We start from the raw sequence: 26851 nt of genomic DNA on the forward strand, positions 1-26851 counted from the left end.
TCGCTATGAAGCACAATCAAATTAAAGGTCGCTTTTTTTTTATTTATTTTTTTATTTATTGCTCTTATACAGTATACCTCAAATCATGAACATCCATTGATTAGAGATGCACAGTTTTTCTACTCAAACAGAACTATATAAATGATGTACGTGACAAATAAAATTAAGGTAGTTCAGAATAATAAATCATAATTAGTGACCAATAAAAGTTCGTTTTTCATATCAGACATACACAGAAATAGGAAAATGGTGTTTGAACTTACTGAAAAAGGATGAGGGCTATTGGCTGCCAGGTCAGGCATTGGCTAGGTAAGCTTTTAACATTCCTAAGTGCTTTAAATGAAACATTAGTCTAAACAGTAGAATGTGAGAGATGCTTTATGGCAGACATCTTTGACTCGAGGCCATGGCAGTTAAAGAACACAATAAGCGTTAGAGATGTTCAGCAGCACTCAGTCTTAATCTATGGAAGGGATAAATAGACAGGTGTAAGGGTAAGTACTTCCATTTCAAGGGAAACTTTGGAATGACCTTTCTCAAACGACTGGTGTATTTGTTATTTTTCTGTGAGACGACCTGAACTGAATGAACTCTTCAGACATTAAACGTTCATGTACGCATTTCTGTAAGATTTTCAACAATCGACTGCTTTGCTGAATTATAAAGCTGTGAAAGGAGATCATGTCCAGACGATCCTTCTTATGTTTTATTTTTTTAACTGCAGCTTTACAGTGATGCTCACAAAACGCAGGAGTAAAAATTCTTAGTAAAAGACACTTCAAAATGAAGACTGATCAGATACTCCTTTACTGACCTAAACAAACCATTTATGTCAAGAATCTACAAGAATGCACAGAGTTCAAGAAGAGAAAGAAATGGTGGTGATTTTTGAGATTAGAAATGAAACATGGCCTTGTAACATGTCCAGAACCAATATACCTCAAATCATTAATCAATCAACTGTACTATAACTACTCTGAACACCCTAGAAACATTTAGCAATGCAAAACACTCAGAACACCCTGGCATCCTCTTAGTAACACTAGGATTGGGAATCATAATATTTTTATTATCAATTAATTCTGTTATTATTTATATCATTTTATGTTCAATTAACACATGTATGAAACTGTCTTAGCACATGCAAAAAAAAAAAGTAAAATCTGGTTAATATGTATATGCTCATTAGCAGATATTAACTGAAAAATATCTAAGGGAAAATCAATACCGCCTGCTGCAACACTGCTTAGGTTTTTTTTATCAATCCCAGTGACAAATAATAAATGTGTTTTTAAATCACATCAAAGGACTCAGTTAAGAAAGCAGAGGGAGATTTCATAGATTTGCGAAACGCTTGTATAATGAACTGGTTATTTTGCTAGCTCATACTGTTTTGCATTCGAAAGCTGTCTGAGCAGATTTGACTATAAGCACAAAGTGTGAAATTGGAATACAAAATTATCAAGACATCCTCGCTCGCTCTTACAGCCACGTAGAACAGTCGGAGTGGAGGCAGTTGTCATGGTGATTAATGTAGCAGCAGGAAAGTTAACCTGCAGAAGAGAAGCATGAGGGGGGGATTTCTGAAAGCATTTCAATCTTTGACGTAAACTAATAGAGGCTCGCTTTCACCTCGGGTGCTGAGAACACACGCTCATAGACCACAAGCCATAGCGGCTTTCAGAGGCCAATATCTCAATAGGTGTCTGGATGAAATCCATTGAGTTCACTTGATAAGAGAATATTTGCATCAGGTGCAGGAACGCAACCTACAAGGTACATTAAATGAGTTTTTCAGACCTGCTACTACGAGTCGGATTGAGGAAGTACAAGCCAACTTTACATTCCAGTTACTCCTGTTACTGTGTAATAACATAGGTAATAAATGAGTAATAATAATGAGCTACTTGTAATTGATAATATTACATTTTGCCTGGTGGATGATTAAAAAACTGCACCACAGAATAATAAAGTAATAGTCCATTAAAAAATTCTGAAAGAGGCTCAGGCCAACCAAGATGTAGATGAGTTTGTTTCTTCATTACATTCATCACTTGCTCTTCAATGGAAAGAATGGGTGCCGTCAAAATGAGAGTCCAAACAGCTAATCAAAACATCACAATAATCCACAATAATGTGCTGGATCTCTGCATATTTCTCTCCTGATTCAGATGAGACCATTTTTCACTGAAGAAGAAAAAAATATATATTATTGATAGAGGACTCGTATTTTAATCAGAAACAACAATTAGATTATTAAAAGCATGCAGCTTTTTACTTTACAAGATGTTCATTGATGGACTGGAGTCATGTGGATTACTTGTGGATAATGATGGGTAGATTACTTACAAACTGTAATACTAATTTTAAGATTACTTTTAGATTACTTTGACCTCACTATTATTTAATCAGAAAACATGCACATGTGTTGTTAAATTATTGAATTATCATCTTTAAATCTCAGGGAGACTTGTAATCCATAAAAAAGTAACTGATAATGAGCATGAATTATGATGTTATGTAATGCAGAATTTCTCCAAATCTGTTCCCATGAACAGACAAACACTTTTTACGATGAGTTCTGCACAGGCAGAATGCAAAACAAATAATATCTCATTCATAATATAGTAATTAGTTATATAGGAACATATATTATTTGTAGGATAAAACTGTCAAAAAAAAAGAGTCACCAAATCACTGTATATATTAAATATGGAAGCTTGTCTTGTTCCGTACAAAGGCAGTGTGTTGTACATTATGTCACTCCACCACAGCTGCATAATGACTGCTGTTATGAATAACAAAGTGAGTAGTAATGCATTTCATCTCCAGCAGAAAAACATATTTTGGTTTACTGCTAAAGATTATGGTGGTTCAATAAAGAAAGTGGAAGATGAAGATAAATATAATATTAAGGATCATTTCCCCATGCACAAACTGACCCATCAACTCCGAGTTTAAAGTGCTAAATAACAGCCTGGCTCTTGATGTGTAATCACTAGTGTATACTCCCATTTATGCCCGTGACTCATGCTAACAATCAGGGGAGTTGCTTTAATTACTGTTTACATTGAGATAGTCCCTTTCTTAGAATATGACTCACTCTGTGTGCGAATTCTATATACCCACATACCTCTGAGTAATGAGACGACGGCTTGTTTTACTGTAGTGGACTGAGTGTTTTACACTGAAAAAAAAAATGCCAACGAACATAAAAATATTGAAACGTTAATCAGTGAACTGTAAGTTTTACAACTTTACTAGCTGTAAAGATTGATATCAGAATGTCATTAAAAAATAAGAAGAAATTAATTATGCATTTATTAATGCATTTAACTTAAGGGCCTCTGTAAGTGGCTGCATGGTTGTCAAGGCATGGATAAATGGTTGCTAGGGTGTTGCAAAACATTTTCTAAGGAGTGGTGTTATAGATAACTACTGGTTAGTGGTTGTGAGGACATTCTGGGTGGTTGCAAAAAAAAACTGCCAGTTTTTACTGTATTTTTTATATAATATAAATGTTCTCGATAATAATGACTAATATTCTATATTTTATATATCATTTTAATAAGTATATATATATATATATATATATATATATATATATATTAGTCATTTTTATTGCATATTTGTAATATCAGCCCACAAGGTCAGAAGTCAGTTTAACAGACAAAAGATGTTTTCATGCAATTAGGACATGTGAATGAATGTCCCTCAGAGGTCACTAGAAATGTGACCAAAGCTTGCTCTCAGCAGTCATGTGACATGGTCAACTTGAGTGATGTCACAACAGAGAGGGCAACTGGCTCTGAACAACTTCTTCAAACAGCAAACAACAAATCTGAGTAAATCTCATGTTTGTCTAAGACCGGAGTGAAATGAGCTCTTTGAGGGCTGCTTCTCAATGTTCAAAAGAGCCATTAAGCCTTTCTCGGGTGTTATGATGGAAATTAATCTGTGTTGAAAGGAAGACTCTTGCTTTCTTTATGAAAATACCAACAACAACAAAAAAGTCTTTGTGGCATACTCTCAGATCTCTCCTTACCCTCACTCTATTTCCATTTTAATGCATTTGAGTGTTCAGAAGCACTAACTGCTAGATGCTAATTGGGTAAGTATCCATTTTGAAAACAAATAGCTCTATTTTTAATGAACGGACAGGATGCAGACAAACCCTAAGCATGATGATGATCCACAATGAAGGATGATCATCATAAACGACATGTCTACTGTGGACTTATTGTCTGTCCTTTTATTGCTCTTGTTCTGCAGCAATCAAATCCAGGAAACTGCTGGATATGACAATATTGTCTGAAGAAAATGAGAGCTGTGCTTGTCTGTGCAAAACTCTTTCATGATGCTCGGATGTTGCTATGCAGTTGCCAAGGTGTTCAGCGTTTTTCAGCACATTTCTATGCTGTTATGAATGTTTAGCATGTTGCCATTTGGTTGTTATAAAGTTCAGAGAGCTTATTTAGCATGTTTCCATGCTGTTACTAAGGTGTTCAGAGTTTTCTAAGCATATTGCTATGCAGTTGCTAAGGTGTTTAGTGCGGTGGCTGAGAGAACTTAACACACTGCAACTGACAAAGACCATGTGAAAAAAAAAGAAAAAACCCCCCCTGCAAATTAAGGCTGAGTTTACACGTCAATAATGTAGTCCAAAACAGAAGAGTTTTTCCCTAGTGTTTTTAAAAAGTTTCATGTATACATGACAACATTTTCAAAATGATTCACCTTTAAACATATCAACATATCCAAAAACACTTTATTACGTATGCCAGGCTAGTAGTTGGTGCCGTCACCTTGTTAGTAGGAAAATTATGATTATATGACGTATATGATGCATCTCCGCTGTTGGTCGTAATGTTGGTGAAGTAAATCCAAACTTTGCTGAAGAAGCATCCGCAAACTCTTGAGCAGCAACAACAGTACCATGTATTCCTCCATTGTTGTGTATGTTTGTTCACGCTTGCCTTTTAAATTGACACGTACTGTGCATGTCTACATACCTAACACATACTACGCACGCTCATGACGTCACCGTTTTCAAAGATTCTCGTATTGGGTGTTTACACGGAAACGATAACGGTGGCATTTACAAAAACTTGCACTTTGAAACCCATTTTCAAAAATATGCACTTTCAGTTGTTTACACATTGTCGTGTAAACAAACAGGCAAAGCGCATAAAAAAGTTTTGTGTAAACGACCCCTAAGAAACATCTTCATTAGTTTGAGAACATGCTGCAAATACTCACAATGCAACCAAATACCAAAACACACTGCAATACTAACATCGCAATTAAATAAAAAAAACGAACACAGAAACACAGTTTACTCAACACAGAAAGGCACTGCAAATATACTCACATTGAAAAAAAGTTCAACACAATAAAGTAATGCAGAGTAACTAATGACAGGATTTAAATTTTTGAGTGCACAATCCCTTTAAGTTTCTATTCAAACACACACACACACACACACACACACAAAGTTACGTTTGAATACCTGCAAATGCATGTTGTAAATTATGGAGGGCTGCAAGGGGACTAAATGTACATTAAGGTAGGGCATGTGTCATATGCTAGAGCAATTTATCTAGATGTGGTAATCCAGGATTTGGGGAAACCTGAGGGTAAACGTGGGAAAGCATGCACAGATACCGACTAATGCGTCCCATCTAGCATTTGGTTCTTTGAGCATGTTCCTCTACTGCCCTGCTAATTTTATGGCTATTAAAGGCATATTAAACAATGCCAAACATAAACATAGATCTTTTGACGCATTGATCTTGCCTTTTAAACATCATAAAGCATGGACTGAGATCCTTCAGTTAAATTTAATGATGGATTTGGGGGTACTTGACCTTTAAAGGATTGATTTCGCTGTGTGACTTTCCAAGGCTGCATGTAATTGCTTCCACTTTAGGATCTGTCAGCTACACGGAATAATGAGCGACTTCTCGCCGCAGCTCAGTGTTGTAGCATTAACATCAGCATAGCACTGAGAAACATGGAAAACTACTGCTGCATTATCAGAGGCGTAGCTGTAATTGAGTTATGCAATTCAACAAGTTTCCCACGATTTTCACCTTTAGTGAACTAGCATGTTATGAAACTTCTCCCTTAATAAAAAATGTGTCTAGATAGAATGACAGATAGAGTAGAGTCCAAAGTCCACAATAAAAACAGAGATTTAATTTCTCCATTTAAAACTGGAAATAATAATTATAATAAAAATCTAAACATATATTAAGATTCTGCACTATTTCTAGGTCACTGAGCAACTAAATTGGTTTGTCTGAACATGTGAACTCGTGTGAACTTTGCACAGACGGCCATATTTACTACCTGCATCGAAACCAAGATGCTCTTTGGATAAGATCATGCTGGATAACAATTATCAATTTTGGACATATCAAAGTAATGAATATTCATTTATCCATATGAATATTTCAGTTATACTATGTATCAATATTATTTTTGAATTAAAAAAAGCTAAATGTATATATATACAGTACAGACCAAAAGTCTGGACACACCTTCTCATTCAAAGAGTTTTCTTTATTTTCATGACTATGAAAATTGTAGAGTCACACTGAAGGCATCAAGGGCTATTTGACCAAGAAGGAGAGTGATGGGGTGCTGCGCCAGATGACCTGGCCTCCACAGTCACCGGACCTGAACCCAATCGAGATGGTTTAGGGGTGAGCTGGACCGCAGACAGAAGCCAAAGGGCCAACAAGTGCTAAGCATCTCTCGGGGAACTCCTTCAAGACTGTTGGAAGACCATTTCAGGTGACTACCTCTTGAAGCTCATCAAGAGAATGCCAAGAGTGTGCAAAGCAGTAATCAAAGCAAAAGGTGGCAACTTTGAAGAACCTACAATATGACATATTTTCAGTTGTTTCACACTTTTTTGTTATGTATATAATTCCATATATAATTCCACATGTGTTAATTCATTGTTTTAATGCCTTCAGTGTGAATCTACAATTTTCATAGTCATGAAAATAAAGAAAACTCTCTGAATGAGAAGGTGTGTACAAACTTTTGGTCTGTACTGTATATATATATATATATATATATATATATATATTTTTTTTTTTTTTAATAAAAAAATTGATCCATTTAAATCACAGATTATTGATGGAATACATCTTCATGATGCAGAGAAGTAAACAGATGAGTGGCCATTTTTAAAGGTTTAGAAAAGCCAACAAATCTTTGGCAACATATTTCAGCGCTGCACCTGCCAGGAAACAACTCAGGCATGTTTCCCCCTTCAGCAATTCACAAAGGCGGTAATTTGCAATGCTTTTCAGTGGGAACACATTCGTCTAGTTTGACAAGCCTGTGGAACATCCCCTCCAGTGGGTGTTGAGACCAACTTTTGCACAACATATAATGAGAGCGAGAAATGTATGAACATGAGTTTTTCATCACTAATGCATATAATTGTAATTCATCTGCATATCCTCCGCTCTGGTGAGATCTCAGGTAGAGTTTACATAGGATCCATCTTTTGAAAGCACTTTGTTTTTAGATTATATTAAAGACTTCTGGGGAAGTGGTGCTTGTCTGCATGAACATTACTGCCATTATGAAATGGCATAGCTAGGTGGCTGCAAGGTGTTCTGTGTGTTTTAGTGCACTTGCTAAACTGTTCTTAGTGGTTCCTAACTGGTTCAATAAAGTCAGAAGACCTTTATGTCTATTTTGGACACATGGCTCAGGTTCCTTTGTGATTTTCACTCATTTTATTCACCAACTGAATTGCAGGGCTGTTCATAATAGCTCAATTTGACATATCTTGTCTGGGTCCCAAAGTTTAACACTTATAGTAGGTTTAGTAGTTTTGTTCAACTTCGCTAACCACCACTGAAAATATTGTAATATTGACCCATATTTTTACTCTTAAATGCCTAAAATCTAAGACTAGTGAAATAAAGTGAAGCAAAACAACAAATCAAACTTGTCTGATAAGAATTTCTTATTATTCCAATAAAAAATACATTCATACAGAAATATAACAACTTTGCAAAACAATTTCAAATAAAATTCATATAAAGCAAAAAAAAAAAAAAAACTACAACAAAAAGAATATAAAATTAAAATCTTAGAAAAGTTTTTTTATTTTTTCATCCTAACTTTTGTGTTCTTATTCTTTTGTACAAATATTCTTTAGACAAGAGGGATTCATGAGAGAAAAGAGAAGTGATAGAAAGTGTTGGTTGAAGCAAGAAAATGGAAAACTTGATTAAGGCTCCATTACCACTCGACTAATATTGGCCACTGTTGGAAAGACACAATGTTCTTTGCCCAAAAAACCCAGGCTGGTCTGATTTAATGGCAGCACAAGCTGCTTCAAGTTACTTTTCTCTCAATGAAACAATGCGTAGCTGCTCGACATGCAACAGTGTCAAACCTCCATCGCTCAACAAACCAGAGCAATCAAACTCAAATAATTCAAGCATATAACTATGTACAATAAATTTAATCGATCGTTTGGTCCCTGAAAAAATTAGAGTTTAAATTTCAGATCGCAAATGAAACGCACACACCCAGCTGAGAGGCTTCCTCCATGCGGCGTTCGACCCCACGTCAGTAAATTTCCATTGTAAATGTTGAAAAGCGGGGTGATATATCTTTATCTTTCTGGATGGCTGTGCACGGTTTCCACAATACTGCCGCTGGACTAAAACAACGGCATCCAGACAGGTCAATATCGAACTGGCCGAGTCAGCAGTCTGCAGCAGGCAGGGCCTTCAGCAATTCATTACAGAGAGCCAGTACAAGGCAAGGCCTGTCCGACTGCAGCTTGTTAATTACAATAAATCTTTAGGTGTTTTTTCTCCTTTATTCTTGGTTACAGGGGACGGGGGGGTTGGCATTCCACAAACATTCAGCCTTGTGTTATACAACAACCGGTTTTCGCATTTTAAGAGCTTTTTGTCTTGCACACACCTCCACAGACCGAGATCTTGTGTCTAAAGCATATTCAAAACGTTTAGTCGATACCAAACCCATACTTTAAGTGCTTGCAGATCTAGAAACGTGAGGGCAAGTATAATAATGAAATCGCATGCTCAAGAATAACAATACATTATGTATCTACAAGGGCTTGGCTACAGTGGCCTCAGAAATAGGAAAGGTGCATGTTCAGGTGAAACAGAGCCTTAATAAAGCTTTTTCAATCACTTATACAATACATTTTGTGACCCCCCAATGGGAAAGGCCACTTGCATAAGGCACCATTAAGGCCAACAGTGCATTAACAACAGGTAAAATGGAGATAGAAAGAGAGCGTTTAGTCTTCAAGATGACAAAACGAGTCTTGTATGAAATAGTCGATGATCGATAGGATCCTTCCCTCCACCAGAGAGAAAAAAGGGAATTTAGAGTGAAGAATGATCAATGTGTTTATGTACAATATTGTAACATTTAACCCAATTGTATTTAGCTGCGCTTTATTGGAATCTATTTGCAGTCCCAATTACAAAAAAAAATAAAAAATAATAATAATAATAATAATAATAATAATATGTACAAACCCCAATACCATGCAACACCTGTTTATGATAGTGAAGTTATAATTGTGTTACATCTCTAAGCACACAGCTTATACAACGGACTACAAATCAGCTTTTGTAGCCTGTCAAATAACAAGCTACCGAACACATTGCACATTTAGTAGCTGCACCGAACACCAAAAAAGCCACTTTCATTCAGGGCCGAGTTTCCGCCCCCTTTTTGATGGGGGCAGGGGGTGAAACCCTGGCCGCTACGCCCCCTGCAATCTCAGAGCCCGGGGGCGTCAGGCAGGAGCTCTCAGTCTCACGGCTTCACTCACGGTTCTCGCATACCGCATGGAAACAAATACAGAACTTGTTCCCCGACACCATTCAGCCCACAGCGATACACTGGTACCCCCCTCCCACCCTTCTTCACACACGGGACATTCATCTGCTCACTTCAAAAAGGCTTTCTTTAGGATTTGTTTTAAAGTACCAGTGTATAGTCCAGGAGTTGTCCCGAAACATCATGCACCATACAACACACCAATCATTCGCTCTTTTTTTTTTGCTTTTTTTTTTTGTTTGTTTTGTTGTACTTTTTCTTTTTTTTTTTATAAATCATCCTCGGTTCTTCATACGTGATTTGTCCCTTCCTTTTTTTCCGTTTCAACAACCAGTCAGTCCGCCTTTATCCCGGGACTCACGGAGGCACAGGATATGGTGCAAAATGGCATGCTTTGGCTGGAACACACTCCCCCCATTTCTTGCAGGGCCGGGTCAACCAGGAAGCTGGTCAGGACACAACATATCCCCACCGCTCAAAGGTGCCTCTTCATGTGCAGGGCCAGGTGGTCCGACCTGGAGAAACACCTGGAGAAAGAAACAGCGAGAGGAAAGGTGAAAAACAAGGTCAGGCAGGGGCCACTGAAGCCGTAAAGCATGATCAAAGACCGAGATCTGTGCATTGCATCACTGATGAGGCCCCTAGTGGCCCTCGAGGTGAATCTGTCAAACAGAAATAGGTGCTATGAAGGCTAGTGAAAGGAAAGAGAGAATGTGTATTTTCTGTGCAGAATTAGTATAGAACATAAGCAGTTTTATACTTATAATGAGAAATCTGTGAACATATGCAGAAGAGATTTAAACTGGTTGTAAACCGGTGAAATGGGTTTTAAATTTTAGACATAATGCACCAGACACCATGTGCCATCTTTTTTTTTTGAAGTGGACGTTTATAGCAGTCACAGAATTTTGCTTATATATATATATATATATATATATATATATATATATATATATATATATATATATATATATATATATATATATATATATATATATATATATATACACATCAAGCCTGCATTTATTTGATCAAAAATACAGAAAAAAATGTAATATTGTGATATATTATTACAATTTAAAATAATTGTTTTAAAATGTATTATACTTTAAATTATCATTTATTTCTGTGATGCAAAGCTGAATTTTTAGGACATTATCACATGATCCTTTAGAAATTATTCTAATATAATGATTCATTATCAAAGTTGGAAACAGTTCTGCTGCTTAATATTTTTTCAGAACATGTGATATTTTTTTAGGATAAATGGATGAATAAAAAGTTATAAAAAAAAAAAAAAAAAAAAAAAGAAGCTATGTTTTTAAAATATAAATATTTAGTAATAATATACACTACTTGTCAGTAATTTGGGGTCAGTATTTTTTTTTTTCTTTTATATAGAATCAATACTTTTATTCAGCAAGGATGTGTTAAATTGATAAAAAGTGATAGTAAAGAAAATATATTATTAGAATATATATTATTAGAATTTTTTTATTATTTTGAATAAATGCAGTTCTTTTTAACCTTTTATTGATCAAATACGTTAGACAGCAGAACTGTTTCCAACACTCATAATAAATCAGAATATTAGAATGATTTCTAAATGATCATGTGATAGACTGGATGTTACATGTGACTCTGAAGGCTGGAGTAATGATGCTGAAAATTCAGCTTTGCATCACAGGAATAAATTATTTTTTTTTAAGTATATTCAAATAGAAAACTATTATTTTAAGTTGTAATAATATTTCACAATATTACTGTTTTTTCTGTATTTTTGATCAAATAAATGCAGGCTTGATGAGCAGAAGAAACTTCTTTCAAAAACATTAAAAATAGTAATGTTTCCAAAACTTTTGGTCTGTACTGTATATACATATATGGTAATGAATAATAAAGGTTTGTTTTTTTGTTTAGTTTTTAGGAAAATATTATAAAGTTTAACATTTAAATAATAAAATACAACAAAATAAAAACTACATGATCTCAAGGTTATAATAATCTGAGCACCAGCCCCAAACCTTATCGTCAAGTCTCAAGCTGAGAATAGTACACTTTTGTTGCTGTCTGAAAGTATTAAACGCATTAAATTATCCATAAGTTTGCTGAACTTTATGAATGCTTGGTGTTCTGATTCTGCAAAAATAGAACTGCTGGCACAGATTCTGTGTGGGTCTGAATATGAGGAAAGGCTTGATCAAATGTCTTGTTTTAAAGGAGAACTATGAAATGTTTCGCATCCAGTAACCACGGAAACACAACACCAAAAAGGGAAGTTGAGCAAACAATGGTGTTCAAAGCGCAAAGCTCCCAGGGAGGAAATGATTAACAGAGGAAGTGATGACAAACAGGAGAGGCGCGTTTGGTCATAAAACACACAATATCAATAAAGTATTGCGACAGTGAGACTATTGCGCTTTCAAGCATTTAATGCGATTAGGTAATTAAGTGCTAAAATCCAAACATAATGGGGCGACTCCCATCGATGAAACAATAAAATGGAATCGATGCGGAATGCAGAATCCGTCGCGTTTCACTGACGCACGCATCAAAGCATCAGGCACGCGGTGAGAGAGAGAGAGAGAGAGAGAGACAGACGGCCTTTGATGACTGTTACAGGGACAGATAGTGAGACAGAACTAAGCGTACCTGTCACAATGACTGCATTTAAATGGCTTTGCACCGGTGTGCTTCCTGAAGTGTCGGGTTAGCTCGTCACTCCTCGCAAAGCGCCACTCGCAGCCTTCCCATGAACACCTGTAAGGCTTCTCACCTGTAAACAAGAACACAAACACCTTTCAGCCGGCAGGTTTCGGCTGGGAAACATTCACAAATCTGAAAGGAATGTGGAACAGCGAGCTCACTAATGCTCTCAAAAATGCATCTGTAAACAGGATGCATGTTTAGGCATTAGGTCACGCAGTCTACGAGACGAGTCTTAACTTTAATAAGATCCCTCAAGCTCTCAAGGATTACGGGAATGCACGAATTCCAACAGTCTGCCTCTATGCTGTGTGCGCATAAACAGTGCACCGAACAATACGCGTCACACAGAACCTGTTTTGAATGCAAAGGGGCCCTTTAAAAAAAGGGGCCGCTCAGATCCCCATTCAAAAGCCTGGTTCTTTCCCATGACGGAAACCAAAACTGTTTGGAAGAGCAGGTTGTTTTCCCCCTAGCTGGCTTTCGTTCCCTTCTCCCATCCGTTCCCCCCTCCTTCCTGGCCACGGACGCATTCCAAACAGATTAGGTCACCGTTTAGGCGTGCAGTCATGCGAGGCAGATATTCACAGAGTGACATTAGCCTTGCAGCTGAGGACAGCCTGTGTTATTCAATTTCGCAGGAGTCGTGAAACCTCAGTGAAGTGCGCGAGGTTCCGCTTCCTGTTTGCTAGAGACAATGTGTAGCAACATCATAGCTAACATTAAAGGATCTTACCTGTGTGAGTCCGCTGATGTGCTTTTAAGTGAGAACTCTTCGTGTAAACCTTCCGGCAGCCGTTGAAGTGACACCTGTGTACTCTCCTCCTGCCGTCCGGAGAGGCGTCCCCTCCTGCGGAAGCCTTATCCGAGGCCTTCCCCAGTCCGTTTTGCCGGATCTTCACCGGCACGTGCAAGTCAGTCTGCGTGGAGCCCCACACCTGCGGGACGCTGGGCTCCTGGGGCGTCTCTGGCGAGGACGGAGGCGTGCTGATGATGGAGGAACTCAAGTGATGCGCTGACTCCGTCAGAACCGAGCCCAGCGGGTTGGAGGTAAAGATGTGAGTGGGCGAGAGCTCCTCCGAACTGTCAGACGCCTCGCTGCTGGCATCCGAATTCATGCTGTTGGTTTCTAATATTTGGCAGTCCTGATTGTCGTCCTCCTTGACGCTGGGAAGGTTGCCGTTCCCATCTCCCTTATCTCCACAAGCCAAGATGAGCTTGCTCCAAAGATCCTCCTGGCCCTCAAACTTGAGGTCAGACGCAGACACGTACGGCTCGCTCTGCAAATATCTCTCCAGCTCCAAACAGGTCTGAATCAAAACAGAAAACACAATGTCAGAATGCGCATGAACGACTGAATGAGTTTCCTTTTACTTTCACAGCTGACTACCAAGGGTTAGTTTGGGTTAGCCATCTCTGCACTTTTACACATTTCCTACTGAAACATTATGGAGTAAGAGCAATAAAAATCAGTATGTTAGGTATACATATGGCTTTGATGGCTGTATATTGTCTTTCTGTTACTGTTATCCCTTGTGAATCATCCAGACATTTCGGAGTCCTTTTAAGGAAGCCACTGAACTTCCCCGCTCGAGTTTCCTCGTTCACGCAGACTCGCGTCCGCTCAGCGTACATCTGGACGCGTTTAAACTGATTTTAATGCGTACTGAGTGTGAACGTATTACATTTGAGAGCATAAATTCTTACGTGAACACTTCTATCTGTGTTTTTCCGCTCAATGTGAGCATTTAGTTGTGCGGTTTAGCTCTGCACATCCTCGATAACCACGATGATGTTTACCGCGCAGAATATGGCTCGAAGAATCCCATGTTACGGAGTCAACAGACTCTCCATCAGGTAAAATGTTTTTTTTTCCCTGAAAGCGATAGTTCAGACTTCTGTCGTTAAGTCAACATTATTCAATTTCAATGTTAAGCTGACTCACAGTGTAAGTCACCATTCACTTGCGTTGTATGGACAAATATGCAATGCAAGTGAATGGTGACTGAGGCCGTCAGTCGCTAACATCCTGCCTAACATATTTTTATTTTATTTTTTTTCACTAAATAAATGGGTTTGAAACGGCATAATAGCGAGTAAATGGTGACAGATTTTCATTTTGGATGAACTCTCTCTTTAACAGTCTATGCTGGGAATCATTAAGTAACTAGATGCAAACGCATGTTTAAATGCCAAGAGATAAATTCATATGGCACCATGCCAGAATCCCCAAAAGCCTTAGTGAAACTACCTGGATCAATTTCAGCAGAACCATAAAAACTATCGTGCTTAGAGTATGACTGCAACAGTTCAATCACATGAATATCAGTATCAAGCAGCAGAACCTGCTATGACAGTTAATAAGCACCTCCTATAAACCCCGTTATGTGACAGAACATGTGCAGCAGACTGTCAAATCAACCAGTCTATGTTTGAGTAGGAAAAGCACAAGAAAAAAGTGATCCAACCACAAATATTTTCCTCACTATATTGTGCTTTTTACGGTTTGCAACGCAACACAGACCTGGCTCGCCAGTCCTGGCTCTTCAAAAACTAATAAAATACTCTGTATGCCAAAACAAGTTTGTTTTATAATGTAGACACACAAACACATTCTACACACGCTGACTGACAGCATTTACCGCGCGACCATGTAACCGAATCAAATACGTCATTTAGAGTGTTACACTGTTTCATTCAGCGCGTCACGGATTGTAAATAACGCTCCGTTTTCGGTTTAAAGACAGCGAAGTCGAACCACAAGTTCTCCGTTCGCCAATCGAAGCGGAAGTTCTCCATTTTTAAAAATTGTTACCTGTTGCCAGTATTCTTCAAGAGATGGCAATGCAGAGAAATAGCCAGTGTCATGAACGATCTGAAGTTCCTGAAATATGCTGCACATTGGTAGAACATCCATTGCAATCCCAAGTATCAGGCGATAAATGTATATAAATATTTATCTTGATGAATCAAAGATAAGATGTGGCAAGCAAGCGTCCTCTTCGTGCAATAGCAACGCAGTGCAGCCGTCGCTTTGCTCGGAGTCCGCTAGTCCGTCTGTTGAGATCACTCTGTATTTGCAAACACTGAACTCACGCAAAGCGCTGTGCTCTGTCAACTTCCCCTATTCAAACCTTGTAGCCTGCCTACTCCCTCGTGATAGCGTGACGTTCCCTCACAGGGCGTCCAATCAGATGCGCACAGGTTGCGCGGGCGCAAATGATATCACATTAAGCCAATCGCAGCGGCGTGCGGAACTAAGTCCTGCCTCCTGGCGCTATTCAACTGAACGGCCCCTCGCGCTGATTGGACAATATTTTTAGAAGCGTATATAAAGGCCCTGCGCTCAAACCACCTATTTCTGTTTCTTGACGACGGAGTGTCAGACACGTCTCGGTTTGGCCAGAGTGAGCGCTGTGTGCAATCGGTTGCTTCTCCTGGAGAACTTTAGTGTGTTGCAATAAGTCCGTTTTCTGTTTTACTTGCTTTTAGCTCCCTTGTGTAACTCCTACAATCAAAAGCAAGGCTTTGGAGAAGTTCCAAGCATTTTTCGAATGCCACAAATCAAATGTCCCTAATACTTCACAGATAATCAGTGAGGCGAGTATCTCATACTGCAATAAAATTGCCCTGAAGGCCTTGTAAACATTGAAAAAAGAATCTCTGAACAGTACACAACTTTATTAAGCAATCAGAAAATGTAGCCAATAAGATGTCATCATGTTGGCTCACATATTGTTTCTTTGTCTTCTTAAAAGGGAAATTAATATTTATAGCTGTTTGTGTCTTTGGTGATTGATTTGTCAGATGTTTCTGGTGTCATGACAGACAAGTATCATATATATTAAATGTACTCTAATTAGAAATGGTAGAAAATTGAGTTGCCGTGTATTCTTAATCATAAAAATATGTTAATTAATGTCTTTTAAATTGCATATCACATTATGGCCCTCTTCTGAGTGTGCCAGCCAAGCAGCTGCCTTTGAAATTAATAGTAATCCTAACAGATAGCTTTTCCAGACATTATAGACTTCACATTAAGGTTACATTTACTTGCACTCCATTTGAAGTAAGAGAATACTGTACATTCAAAGTCTTCAAAAATCAGAGAAACTAACTTTTTTCTCATAGAAACCACTGTAGCTGCAGATAAAAGAGTGCAATTTGGCCAGAGCACATTGTGCATGACTCAGACATGAAGGATGTGGTCACTCTGGTAAATGAACACAGCCTAGTGAGCACAGCACTGCCAAGTTGACTTGTGTCCACTCTTTAAATAGCCACTTGTTTGGGGCCTGTCTGGACTAAGTAAGAGGTATGATGAACCTATTCTGTCTGTTTGGTTACTCGGGCTGAATTTCAGTTTTAGTAGGACAAATCTGGCAATGGATTCAAGTTTAAATATAGTTAATTGAGATAAACAGTGCTTTGATATTTAGTACAGGATACACTGAATAAAAACTTGAGGGCTACGTTCAATCAATGTATTTCATACTGCACAGTAAAAAAAAAAATACAAATAATAATAAAATAATAATAATAATAATCCACAGTGCCGTATGCTTCATTTTTGTCACATGAACTCATTACCCAATTTTGTATAAAATACATGCCATTACATTCAAATGATGAGTCAAGATGGAGATAAATTGTGACTGATTTGTTTTCTGGTTCATTTATGGAAATAAACGGTGAAGTGAAGAGTATTGTGGGAGCCTTGTGAGATACAATATTCTCTGCAGTGGCCTCAAAAATGCACATTGTGTGAAATACAGTAGGTAATTTGGGTATTTTAAGCATAGAGCTTGTACTGCACACTGAATACTCCTGTAGCAATAAGAGTATTATAGTATGAGACTTTTGTAGGAATCATTAATTTTACCTTGGTTTGAATAAAGAGACTTTTTACAGAGTGAATCATTGGCTTTCAAATATCAATGTGTAGTTCAGTGTAAAGCAAATCAAAAAGAATAACTATCATGCACAGATTTCACTCTAGCATTCTTTATTTAGTGAGATTTTACATTTTTCTTGCTCAAAATGAACTGTGAATAGACAAAAAAAATACATATATTTGAATATAGTATATGTTTAATGGATGATTGATTTGATTTTTAAACAACTGATTTAGCCTGTACTGAGTCTATAGTTTTTTTTTTTAACACTAGTGATTCAAAAAGTAATCACTTAAACTTCTGGAATGGCTCAGAAATTGAGAGATACCGCTTTTATCGCTTGGATAAGACATGCCGGTAAAGTTAATTTACACGCCGATCCGACCTTCTGTCCTCTGAATTCAGAAGAGATGTTACAAACAACATTTCCTGAACAGAGTGCCATTGTCCAGCGCCACAGTATAGTCTGGTGCTAACCTCTAGAGAACTGAGTCCCCATTGTAGCTCTCAGCTGGGGCCATATTTGTAACTCGTAGCATCTGATTCAGTCATATGGTGGTGTGTTTGGAGCTGCAGCGCCTGGCCATGATAGTCATTCGGAGGAATTTTTGAGCTGCTCATCATAGGGGAAGTGGTGCAACTGTTAATCATTGGCAAAGGTCAGACATTCCGGACAATGGCTTTGTCCAGCCTGCTTTTGAACTGAAAGAGTGCCATTGAGGACAGTCTGTCACTCTGGACCTCAACGTCTGTCCTTTTAAACCCATTGAAATTGAACTGCAACAATGAGTTGCAGTTTAACAGTGTGTCTTAATGTCACGCTTTACACCGCGTCGCGTTAAGCTGATCTGAGTGTTCAAGCTGTCATAACTGAGCGAGGGTCATGTGACCCTGTACCCAATGTGGATTGAAAGAGAACACGTGGCAATCGACTAACGAACAAAACGACAGTAAGGTGGCAATGTTGTGCGACAACAAAGCAATCCACAATGGAAAGTTGCCACTTGACGCCCTTTTCATCCCCATTCATATCCCCCGAGTGCATTATCCAGCGGGATGTTTCATTAAGGAAGTGTCCAGAAAATGCTCTGCGGTGGGCCCTGGCAGCCTTTATCTCTTTTAGCAAGGTTCTAAACTCTATCATCATCATGCAACCCTCCCTGCACAGTAGCCACAGGAAAGAGCAATTACGCACAGGGTCCATTTTAATACATCAGTGTCACTACAATCAGTAAGTTGTTGCAGGTTGTTCTTTTTGCCTTCTAAACGATGCACCATATAGAGGGCCATTTATCCCGCGAGTACCCATCCCGTGATGCGTGCAAAAACAATTACTGGCCGTTCTTTTCAGGAAAAGTTGATCCTGCGAGCAGTGCGCACATGGGTCAGTGGGCAGGGAATAGCCGGAAACTAGTCGCTATGCAAATAGACTGAGACACTAATTAGCCTTAATACAGCACAGACATGGAACAGGCCAAGCATTTCCAATTGGATTTGCTGAAGCGAGGAAATGCACACCAATAGCTGTGTTTTATTAAAACTGGAAACTGGAACCCCAAAGTGACAGCAATACCATCAATGCCTGTTTTGTATATGTTTTCAAACAAAAGACATTGCGTGTCTGTGTTTGTTCTCACCTTGGCTGTATGAAAGCTCACTTATATGTAATTCATTTGGTGTTCATGTTCCTCAATTATTAATTTAATGCATTTTGTGTAGCAATTACCAATTTGAGTGTCCAATATATCGGGGAACTTGCGAAAAGCCAACTGTAATTCAGCAAATCATCCCTAAACAATTTGTTTTACCAGGTGCATGTAATTGAGATGCACTGCTTTTCATAAGGACACTGAGCAATTGCTGAGACATTAATAAAATGAGAATAAATTGATTGATTGGGAATCGATGCAGTGACATCAATCTTTGCCGGTAAAAGAGCAGGAGAGAGAGACAAAAGGAGAAATCAATATTCTTTCTAATGCACCATGTCATAAATCAGAATCGTCTTACGGTATGGGGTACCTGGAGATGCAAAAGTGATCATTGGCTTCATTAGTCTTTACACATGGTCTGTCTCTGTTTGCTCAGTCTTGCAGATGTTTCACAGAAATTCAGCCAAGAGTAGCATTAAACGATCGGTGTGTGTCTCTCTTCAGCTCTGTGTGTATTGATGGGCAGACAAGTCGGCCACCTTACAGAGGGCACTGAAGCCTTCTTTTATAAAAAATAAATAAATAAATACATTATATACACACACACACATAGATAATATACACACACACACGCACACACACATTGTGAATATTGTTATGATTTTAATTACATTTTTTTTTTCTAAAGACTTCTTTCTAAATTCCAAATAGTCATGATCCATGAGTATTTTAATAGTATTTCTGATTTAATCCTTATTAATATGCTGCTAGAGTTGAGAGGTTTGATTAATTTCCATAATTCCAGTCTTTCTTTCTTTTTCTATTTCAATAACATGGATTAACAATTTGTTTTCAGTACCCCTTATACAAATGTTTACAGAAATCTCCATATTTTTAGGTTAATCATGACACTCATTTTTACCCTTGTCCAGATCTATTAATGTATTTAAAAGGTACACTATAATGCATACTATTTTAATATTTTCCCGATGTTTTATTATTTATTAATGTTACCCACAATGTCAAAGTCATGTAGTGTTTTCAGTATGTGAAAAACAATGTGAAAGCTGTGTGAAATTATATTAGTATTTATTTATTTATTTTTATCTTTTTATAGCAAGGAAAGATTAGTTTAGATTGCCTAAAGCCATGTAAGTGCAACTCCCCCCAATATTTTCACATTATTAATTTATGATTTTATATATAAAAGATTAATAATTAAAAAAAAATTTTTTTAGGTAAAAATAATTGGGTTACACGGGAAGTTTTATTTGCAACTACATACTGTCCTCATAAATAGAGAACTAAATTTAGTGTTGCACCTTTTCCCTTTAAACCCCATTAACAACAAACAATCCAGTAGTTCTCAGATTCACTTTCTGTTATTTCTGAGATCAGACACTTACTGCACAAGTGTTTGGCATTGCACCATAAATTAAGGAAATAACTGGCATGTAAATACAGGGTATCTAAAAACCGCATCAAATGTGCCCAAGCAGTATATTGATGGGGGTGGCATTCGCGTAATTGAAACTCTGTAGGAAGATCTTAAATGTGCTGGAAAATTTAAAGGCCAGCTGAATGGTCATTGTTTCACAGTGTGAAGCATTCTGTGGTCGAGGGTTGTTTTCCCCTGTGATTTGATACGCTAAAGGCTGCTACCATTAATTATTCCACGACAAGGAATGTTAAGTATTTTAAGTGTTTTTTTTTTTTTTTTTTTTTTACTGGAACTCTGTGGGAAAATTGCCTCTCAGTTTTGTTTTTGTTTTTTTTTTCAGAAGGGGGCTGGGCGTTTATCTGGAAAAAAAAGTGTAAACAGAAGCCCAACCCTCTGATTACAGGCTTGGGTGAATGAATACATGATGCTTTTAGAGAGTTGAGCGTGTAGACCCTCTATCAGGTTACCTTGACCATTAATGACGGATAGACCCTGTGAATCAGTTCTGAACTTTTCACAAGCTCAGTGTGAAAGTGGGAGGCAGAAACCTTTTTTTTTTTTTTTCACACTCGATATTTAACCATGCTAAGCCAGCATTCAGTAGTGTTTGTGCTATGAACGTAAATGATTCCTTATATTATGCACAATTTTCTATGTCATCATGCTTACATTTTCATCTGGTGTACTATAAAATGAACATTAAAATCCCATAACCGTGCATTGAAGGAGCCATATCTACAGAGCAGAATATTATGGAGCTTTTTTATCAGGCAACCAACCAGAAACCCCTATCGACTGCATCTAGAACACCTTATCAACTGCATGAGGAATCCATGGCATCGTAGCATCAAATTTCTTACAGAACTTATATTTTTAAATTCTACTTCACTATTTATCCATAGTTTTTCTATGTAAACACATGCGAGATGGATATTTTTGATTGTTGCGTTTGCATCTTGCATCTTTTGCAACATTACTTTAAAAATCTTCTCAAGAAAACGTAACTATTTTATGAGGAATTTCTCATTAATTCATATGATTTTAATTGTACGAAAATGTACAGTTTTTTAGGTTGTACAGAATCATACTGAGATTATACTATATGGGGAAGTGTGGGGAAGTCTTGGCCTAATGGTTAGAGTGTTGGCCTTGCAATCCAAGGGTTGTGAGTTCGAGTCTCGGCCAGCCAGGAATTGTAGGTGGGGGAAGTGAATGTACAGGGCTCTCTCCACCCTCAATACCATGACTTAGGTGCCCTTGAGCAAGTCACCGAACTCTCAACTGCTCCCTGGGCGCCGCAGCATAAATGGCTGCCCACTGCTCTTTGGATGGGTTAAACGCAGAGCATGAATTCTGAGTATGGGTCAACATACTTGGCTGTATGTCACATCACTTTACCAAACCAACCACATAATGCCAAAAGCAAAGCTTAAAATAGTTATGAACTGCCATGCATTTTTTTCCCCACATTCCACTATTCACATCTTGCGTTATTTACTTTAAAAACGAACTGAAGCTCAAAGAAACTCTGAGCAATTGAGAGACATTTGCTAGGTATCCATGGCTTGACTCACTACATGACTTTAGCTGTGTTCAAGCTGTGTATTCTGTGCACATCAACAGTGGGTCACCCTACTGTCCTACTGACTGGGGCAAATAAATGTACATTTATTTTGTCCTTCTCTAAAATCTGATACTGAGCCAAGCCTCACAAGGTGGAGTGGACGTCAGCCGTCCTCCCCCATCATCTCTTCCAGTCTGTCCAGCCCATCGGGACGCTGATCTCGGGCATACAGGTCAGTGCCCAGGAGGTCCACGTTCCTCTTTCTGCAACACAATGCGTCTTATCTCTTATCTCAGCTCCACAACTAATGTATATCACTGAGTTTCAGTGTAACAGACCCCACACATGCTTGCTGGTAAAAGAAAGACCAGAGAAAAGAAAGAGAAAGCAACTATCATTTTCTTGAAAGATATGCCAAATGGAGCAGGGGTAATTTTATTTTATTTTATTTTATTTTATCAGTAGTTCTCTCTCTGGCCCCACTTCAATCAAGAAATGTTTATTTGTTAATTCTAAGTAAAAGTATTTACATTTGATTTATAATTGTCAAATATAAATAGCAAAATATAATTCTTTCAAAAGAATCATGTGACACTGATTGTTAATGGACGATGAAAATTCAGCTTTGCCATAGCAGGAATAAATCGAATCTTAAAATATATTAGAAAAAGAAAAACAGTTATTTAAATTGTAATTATAATATTTCACACTATTATTACCTTGTTATTTACATTTACTGTTTTTTTCTATATATAAGATGTGAGTTGCCCATGCAACTTGAAAACATTGGAGGTCATTCTTTTTACTATAATTTGTTGTGCTGGAAGTGGCGTAGAAATTAAACATTTCACCTTTATATTGAGTAATTAAATTTTCTTCTGAAACTACAGATCTGTGAATAATGTACCATATTATTGCACACGTGCTCATTATAATGTAGTTCAGGATGTGTGCGCAAAATCCAACAACCCGTGAAGAAACATGTCAGAGAGAAAAGACTAAATAGACTCATAATCTACATTCACACTCTTTTTGCCTCATTAGTAGACCACTTTTTATTAGCACATTATCACATTTCGTAGATGCATCGCAATAACACATATTCATCTTATCTGTTCAATGTACTGCTCATGTGCATTCACTCAGTTTTGGATGGGCGAAAACAGGCAAACTAATAATTCCGTCACCATGGCAACGTGGCTTCCGAATCCACGGAGTGAGGCAGAATTAGGAATAATGACAGGAAACAGAATGAAAATGAGATTTTGGAGCAAGTTGGATTTGTATTAACATGGCCAGTAATTTAACCAATCGTGATAAGACATTCAAAAGGGATTTTGAGGTCCTTTGTCATGGTAACAATCGCAACAGTGAGTACACACAGAGCGGTTGAAAAAGTTAATATTAAGTGACTAACTCCACGCCTGAACTCTCATGAGGCTTTCTAGTAAAGGAAAGTTTCTTTTTTGTTACTGTCAGTATGACTAGCACAGCTTGTCTCGCCCTGTTAGGAGAGTATGACATATCGAACGGTGCTTTCCATTAAAAAATATAAGAATGACATTCAGGCTTCTTCTTGTTTTAGGCTGGATCTGAAAGTATCCACAGCAATCTCACTGGAATAAAAAACATATCAATTACAATGAATGGAACAGAATCTTTAAAACTTAAAAAAAGCACAAAAGCACACTAAATTATTAATAAATATACTTCACCTGTTTTACACTGCATGTCTTTTGAAGTCACCAAATCTGAATCTGAAATTAAAAACTCAAAACCCAGATCAGTCTTATTCATTAGCAAATCTTTCAAATTGGTTTTCTGAACAGAATCAAAACTTATTGATTCTCGTATATGTGTAACCTAAAAGTGTTTCCTATGTAAGTGTGATAAAAAGATGGCACGTTTGGTTTCAGCCAATCATATGAAGCTGCTGACATGAGGTCTGTGGTTGTCATGTACGTCATGATTGAAGGTTACCTCAGATTGTAAGCGTGTGTTTACTGTGTTTTGTATTTGTGTTTGTACATTCAAAACCACACAGATGATATCATCCTCTTATGGACTTTAGACTATGATATCATATGTTTGAGCAGTGTCATCGACAGTTTCCTGCACTGCTCCCATCTTCCCATCACACTGGTTATGTCATTTTCCCATGACTAAGGCATTCTCTGACCGGATTGTTTTACCTTGGCCGGGTCAGCACACTCAGAGACGGATCAGAGTTGTTTTGCAAACACCTGTGCACGATCCTATTGGCTGGGGATTCAGGTGTGACTGTTGACTCACCAGAGACTGCATGAGTTGGTGTCCATTTAATAGAAACATGTTTAACAGTGCGGTTTATAGAGGGTTGGCAAAGACATAGCTAGTAAAATATTATATAGCTTTAGTAGAAACCATGAGGCTATTGCTGCAAGAGTGTGTAAAACAGCAAAAGTAGACTGTATATCATAATTCATTGCTCTAGAATCCCTCAAATGAGGAATTTCATTGTGGTCCCATAATTGTCTTCACAATTGTAACCTAATAAAATTGCATTATTTAAAAGCATTCCACCTCACAAAGTAAAGCACAATTTGTACTAGTATTGTAAAAGTGCTTGTTGTGTTAAACGTTTGGTAAGCCCAGTTAGATTCTCACATTCCCCATTGAAATGTCAGTAGCATTAGATCCCCTCTCTTTCTCTATTTCTCTGTGTAAACACCTGCGAATGACTAACCCATATCTCATGACCGGCCTGCAGTGCTGCGAGCCCTGTGTCCTGCATTCTCCAGGAAATGAGGCATGATGCGTGCCATCACCCAGACACAACCCCTCAGGAACCAGGAGCACAGATATAAAACAGACTGTTAGCTTAACACACAGCATAGCTGGGTCACAAGGAAAGGGTCAGCTTTCATATGATCTTAAGCGAAATTGACTTCATGTTGAGGATCCATCGCTTTGTTGTTCCCCTTGTTTAGTTGAATAGTTAGTTTGTTTACACTTATATAATATGCAATCATTGTTTGCAGTAATGCTTAATAAATATGAGAGTGTGCTCATATGTGGTTGCTAGGGTGTGTGTGTGTGTGTGTGTGTTCTGAGTGAAAAGAGACTACCTCCAAGTATCTGATATTCTGGTGCCTAGAAATTATTTTGTTCCCCTTTAAAGTAAACTATGAAAATTATTACAGTTATTAGCTGTTAGCCACCAGAACAAAATCATAAGCAAGATAACATTTGGGTAGCACAAGCAGAAAAAAAAAAAAAAAAAAAAAAAAAAAAAAATATATATATATATATATATATATATATATATATATATATATATATATATATATATATATACCTAGACACCGAAAGCCTACAGGGCAGTGCATCAACATATAATGCTGTTGTGTTGCGGACGTCCCGAGTTCGAATCCCAGCTTGAAGACATTCATTAAAGAAGCAAAAAGTAAGCTAACATCTAAGGGATGCTACATCGGTACCAATCATAGGGGTCACACGTAAGTTTATGATAAATACATCTTGACGGCACATTGACCGACATTGAGCGTAAAACCTATTTTCATTCTGGAGACACTTTACCAGTCCTCATAGTTCATGGTACTGACAGCTTACTGTGACAGAGCTCTAGCCATGATGAGTGGCAGACATGAGACTGCTGGAGACTATCGCCTATGCCCCAGAGAGCTGCCAGACACGGCTTCCTATCAAGCAGGCCGGAAGGAAGCCGAGTGTGTCAACACAGCACCGCACACCTCACTCATCCAATCGCTAATGGGTGAAGACGCCGCAGCTGTCCTCAGAGAGGGAAAAAGAGGAAAACATAGTGAACATGAAACTCCGTTTCCCAGAAGGCCTAGTTTTTTTCTGCTCCAAAACAACAACAAGTCGACAACAACACAAATCACTACTGACAGACAGATACCCAGGTGAGTTCTAATAGGAATCAATCACTTGTTTTTAACCTCTACAGTCACCTGAAATGACTTTGGGGTGTGGACAACATCTGAAGGATTTTAGGATAGTGTTCCGGTTGAATAGATGCCACAGTTTCCTCAAAGTAGGTAAGTGTTTCTGAGGTGATTCCAGTTAGAGCTTGTGCAACTTTCAATAGTTAACCGATAAGCATTACAGATGCTGAAAATTTTGGCCCTTCTCTCACTTTCCAGATGATGTCATTGCTGAACGGTGCTAGCAATACTTTTAAACATCAGACAGACTACAGAAATGGAAGGATAGAGAATCCAATAATCAAGTGTCAGGGTGATCAGTAAATCAAGCTTTACACCAAAAGAACCAGCATGAAATTTTCTGACAAAGACTTGACGGCTTTGGATTGGCTTCCCTTGTGTGACTTAATTAGCGGCTCAGGCCAAGCTCAATGAAGCAGCTCTCTGGGACTTTCTGAGTGGAGGTGTGAAAATCTGGGTCAGTAGGGCTGAGAGAACATTGAGGTTTCCGTGCCATGGGTCTGAGCTTTCTCTCACACTATCAACCACTGACAAACTCCACGATAAGACAGGGACAAACCTTGGCACTGGTTACAGCAGCTGGCCAGCTCAGCATTCCCATCAATTCCCTCTAATCCTGGTATTTAACTATGTCCCCTGCCCTACCAAACCAGAGACCAGCCACATTCCTCTGCTGGTACACCAGGGCACTATATTTGAAAAGCGAGCAACTCTCACAATGGCTTAGCAACAATTTGCACACTTGCATCGGCACGACCAAAGTT

The 26851-nt window shown here is 38.1% G+C and overlaps 1 protein-coding gene across 1 annotated transcript; it reads right to left on the minus strand.

Annotated features, from left to right (window-relative positions):
• Positions 1-7969: 7969 nt before the first annotated feature.
• klf6a (Kruppel like factor 6a) lies at positions 7970-15701 on the minus strand. Its single transcript, XM_059524293.1, has 4 exons — positions 15383-15701; positions 13304-13877; positions 12514-12637; positions 7970-10388 (listed from the first exon to the last, which is right to left on the minus strand). The coding sequence occupies exons 1-4, from the start codon at positions 15482-15484 to the stop codon at positions 10337-10339; spliced, it is 852 nt and encodes a 283-aa protein (XP_059380276.1). The 5' UTR covers positions 15485-15701; the 3' UTR covers positions 7970-10336.
• Between the last annotated feature and the right edge of the window lie 11150 nt (positions 15702-26851).

The sequence above is a fragment of the Carassius carassius genome, chromosome 35, assembly GCF_963082965.1.
Source record: "Carassius carassius chromosome 35, fCarCar2.1, whole genome shotgun sequence".
In the NCBI taxonomy this organism is placed as follows: domain Eukaryota; kingdom Metazoa; phylum Chordata; class Actinopteri; order Cypriniformes; family Cyprinidae; genus Carassius; species Carassius carassius.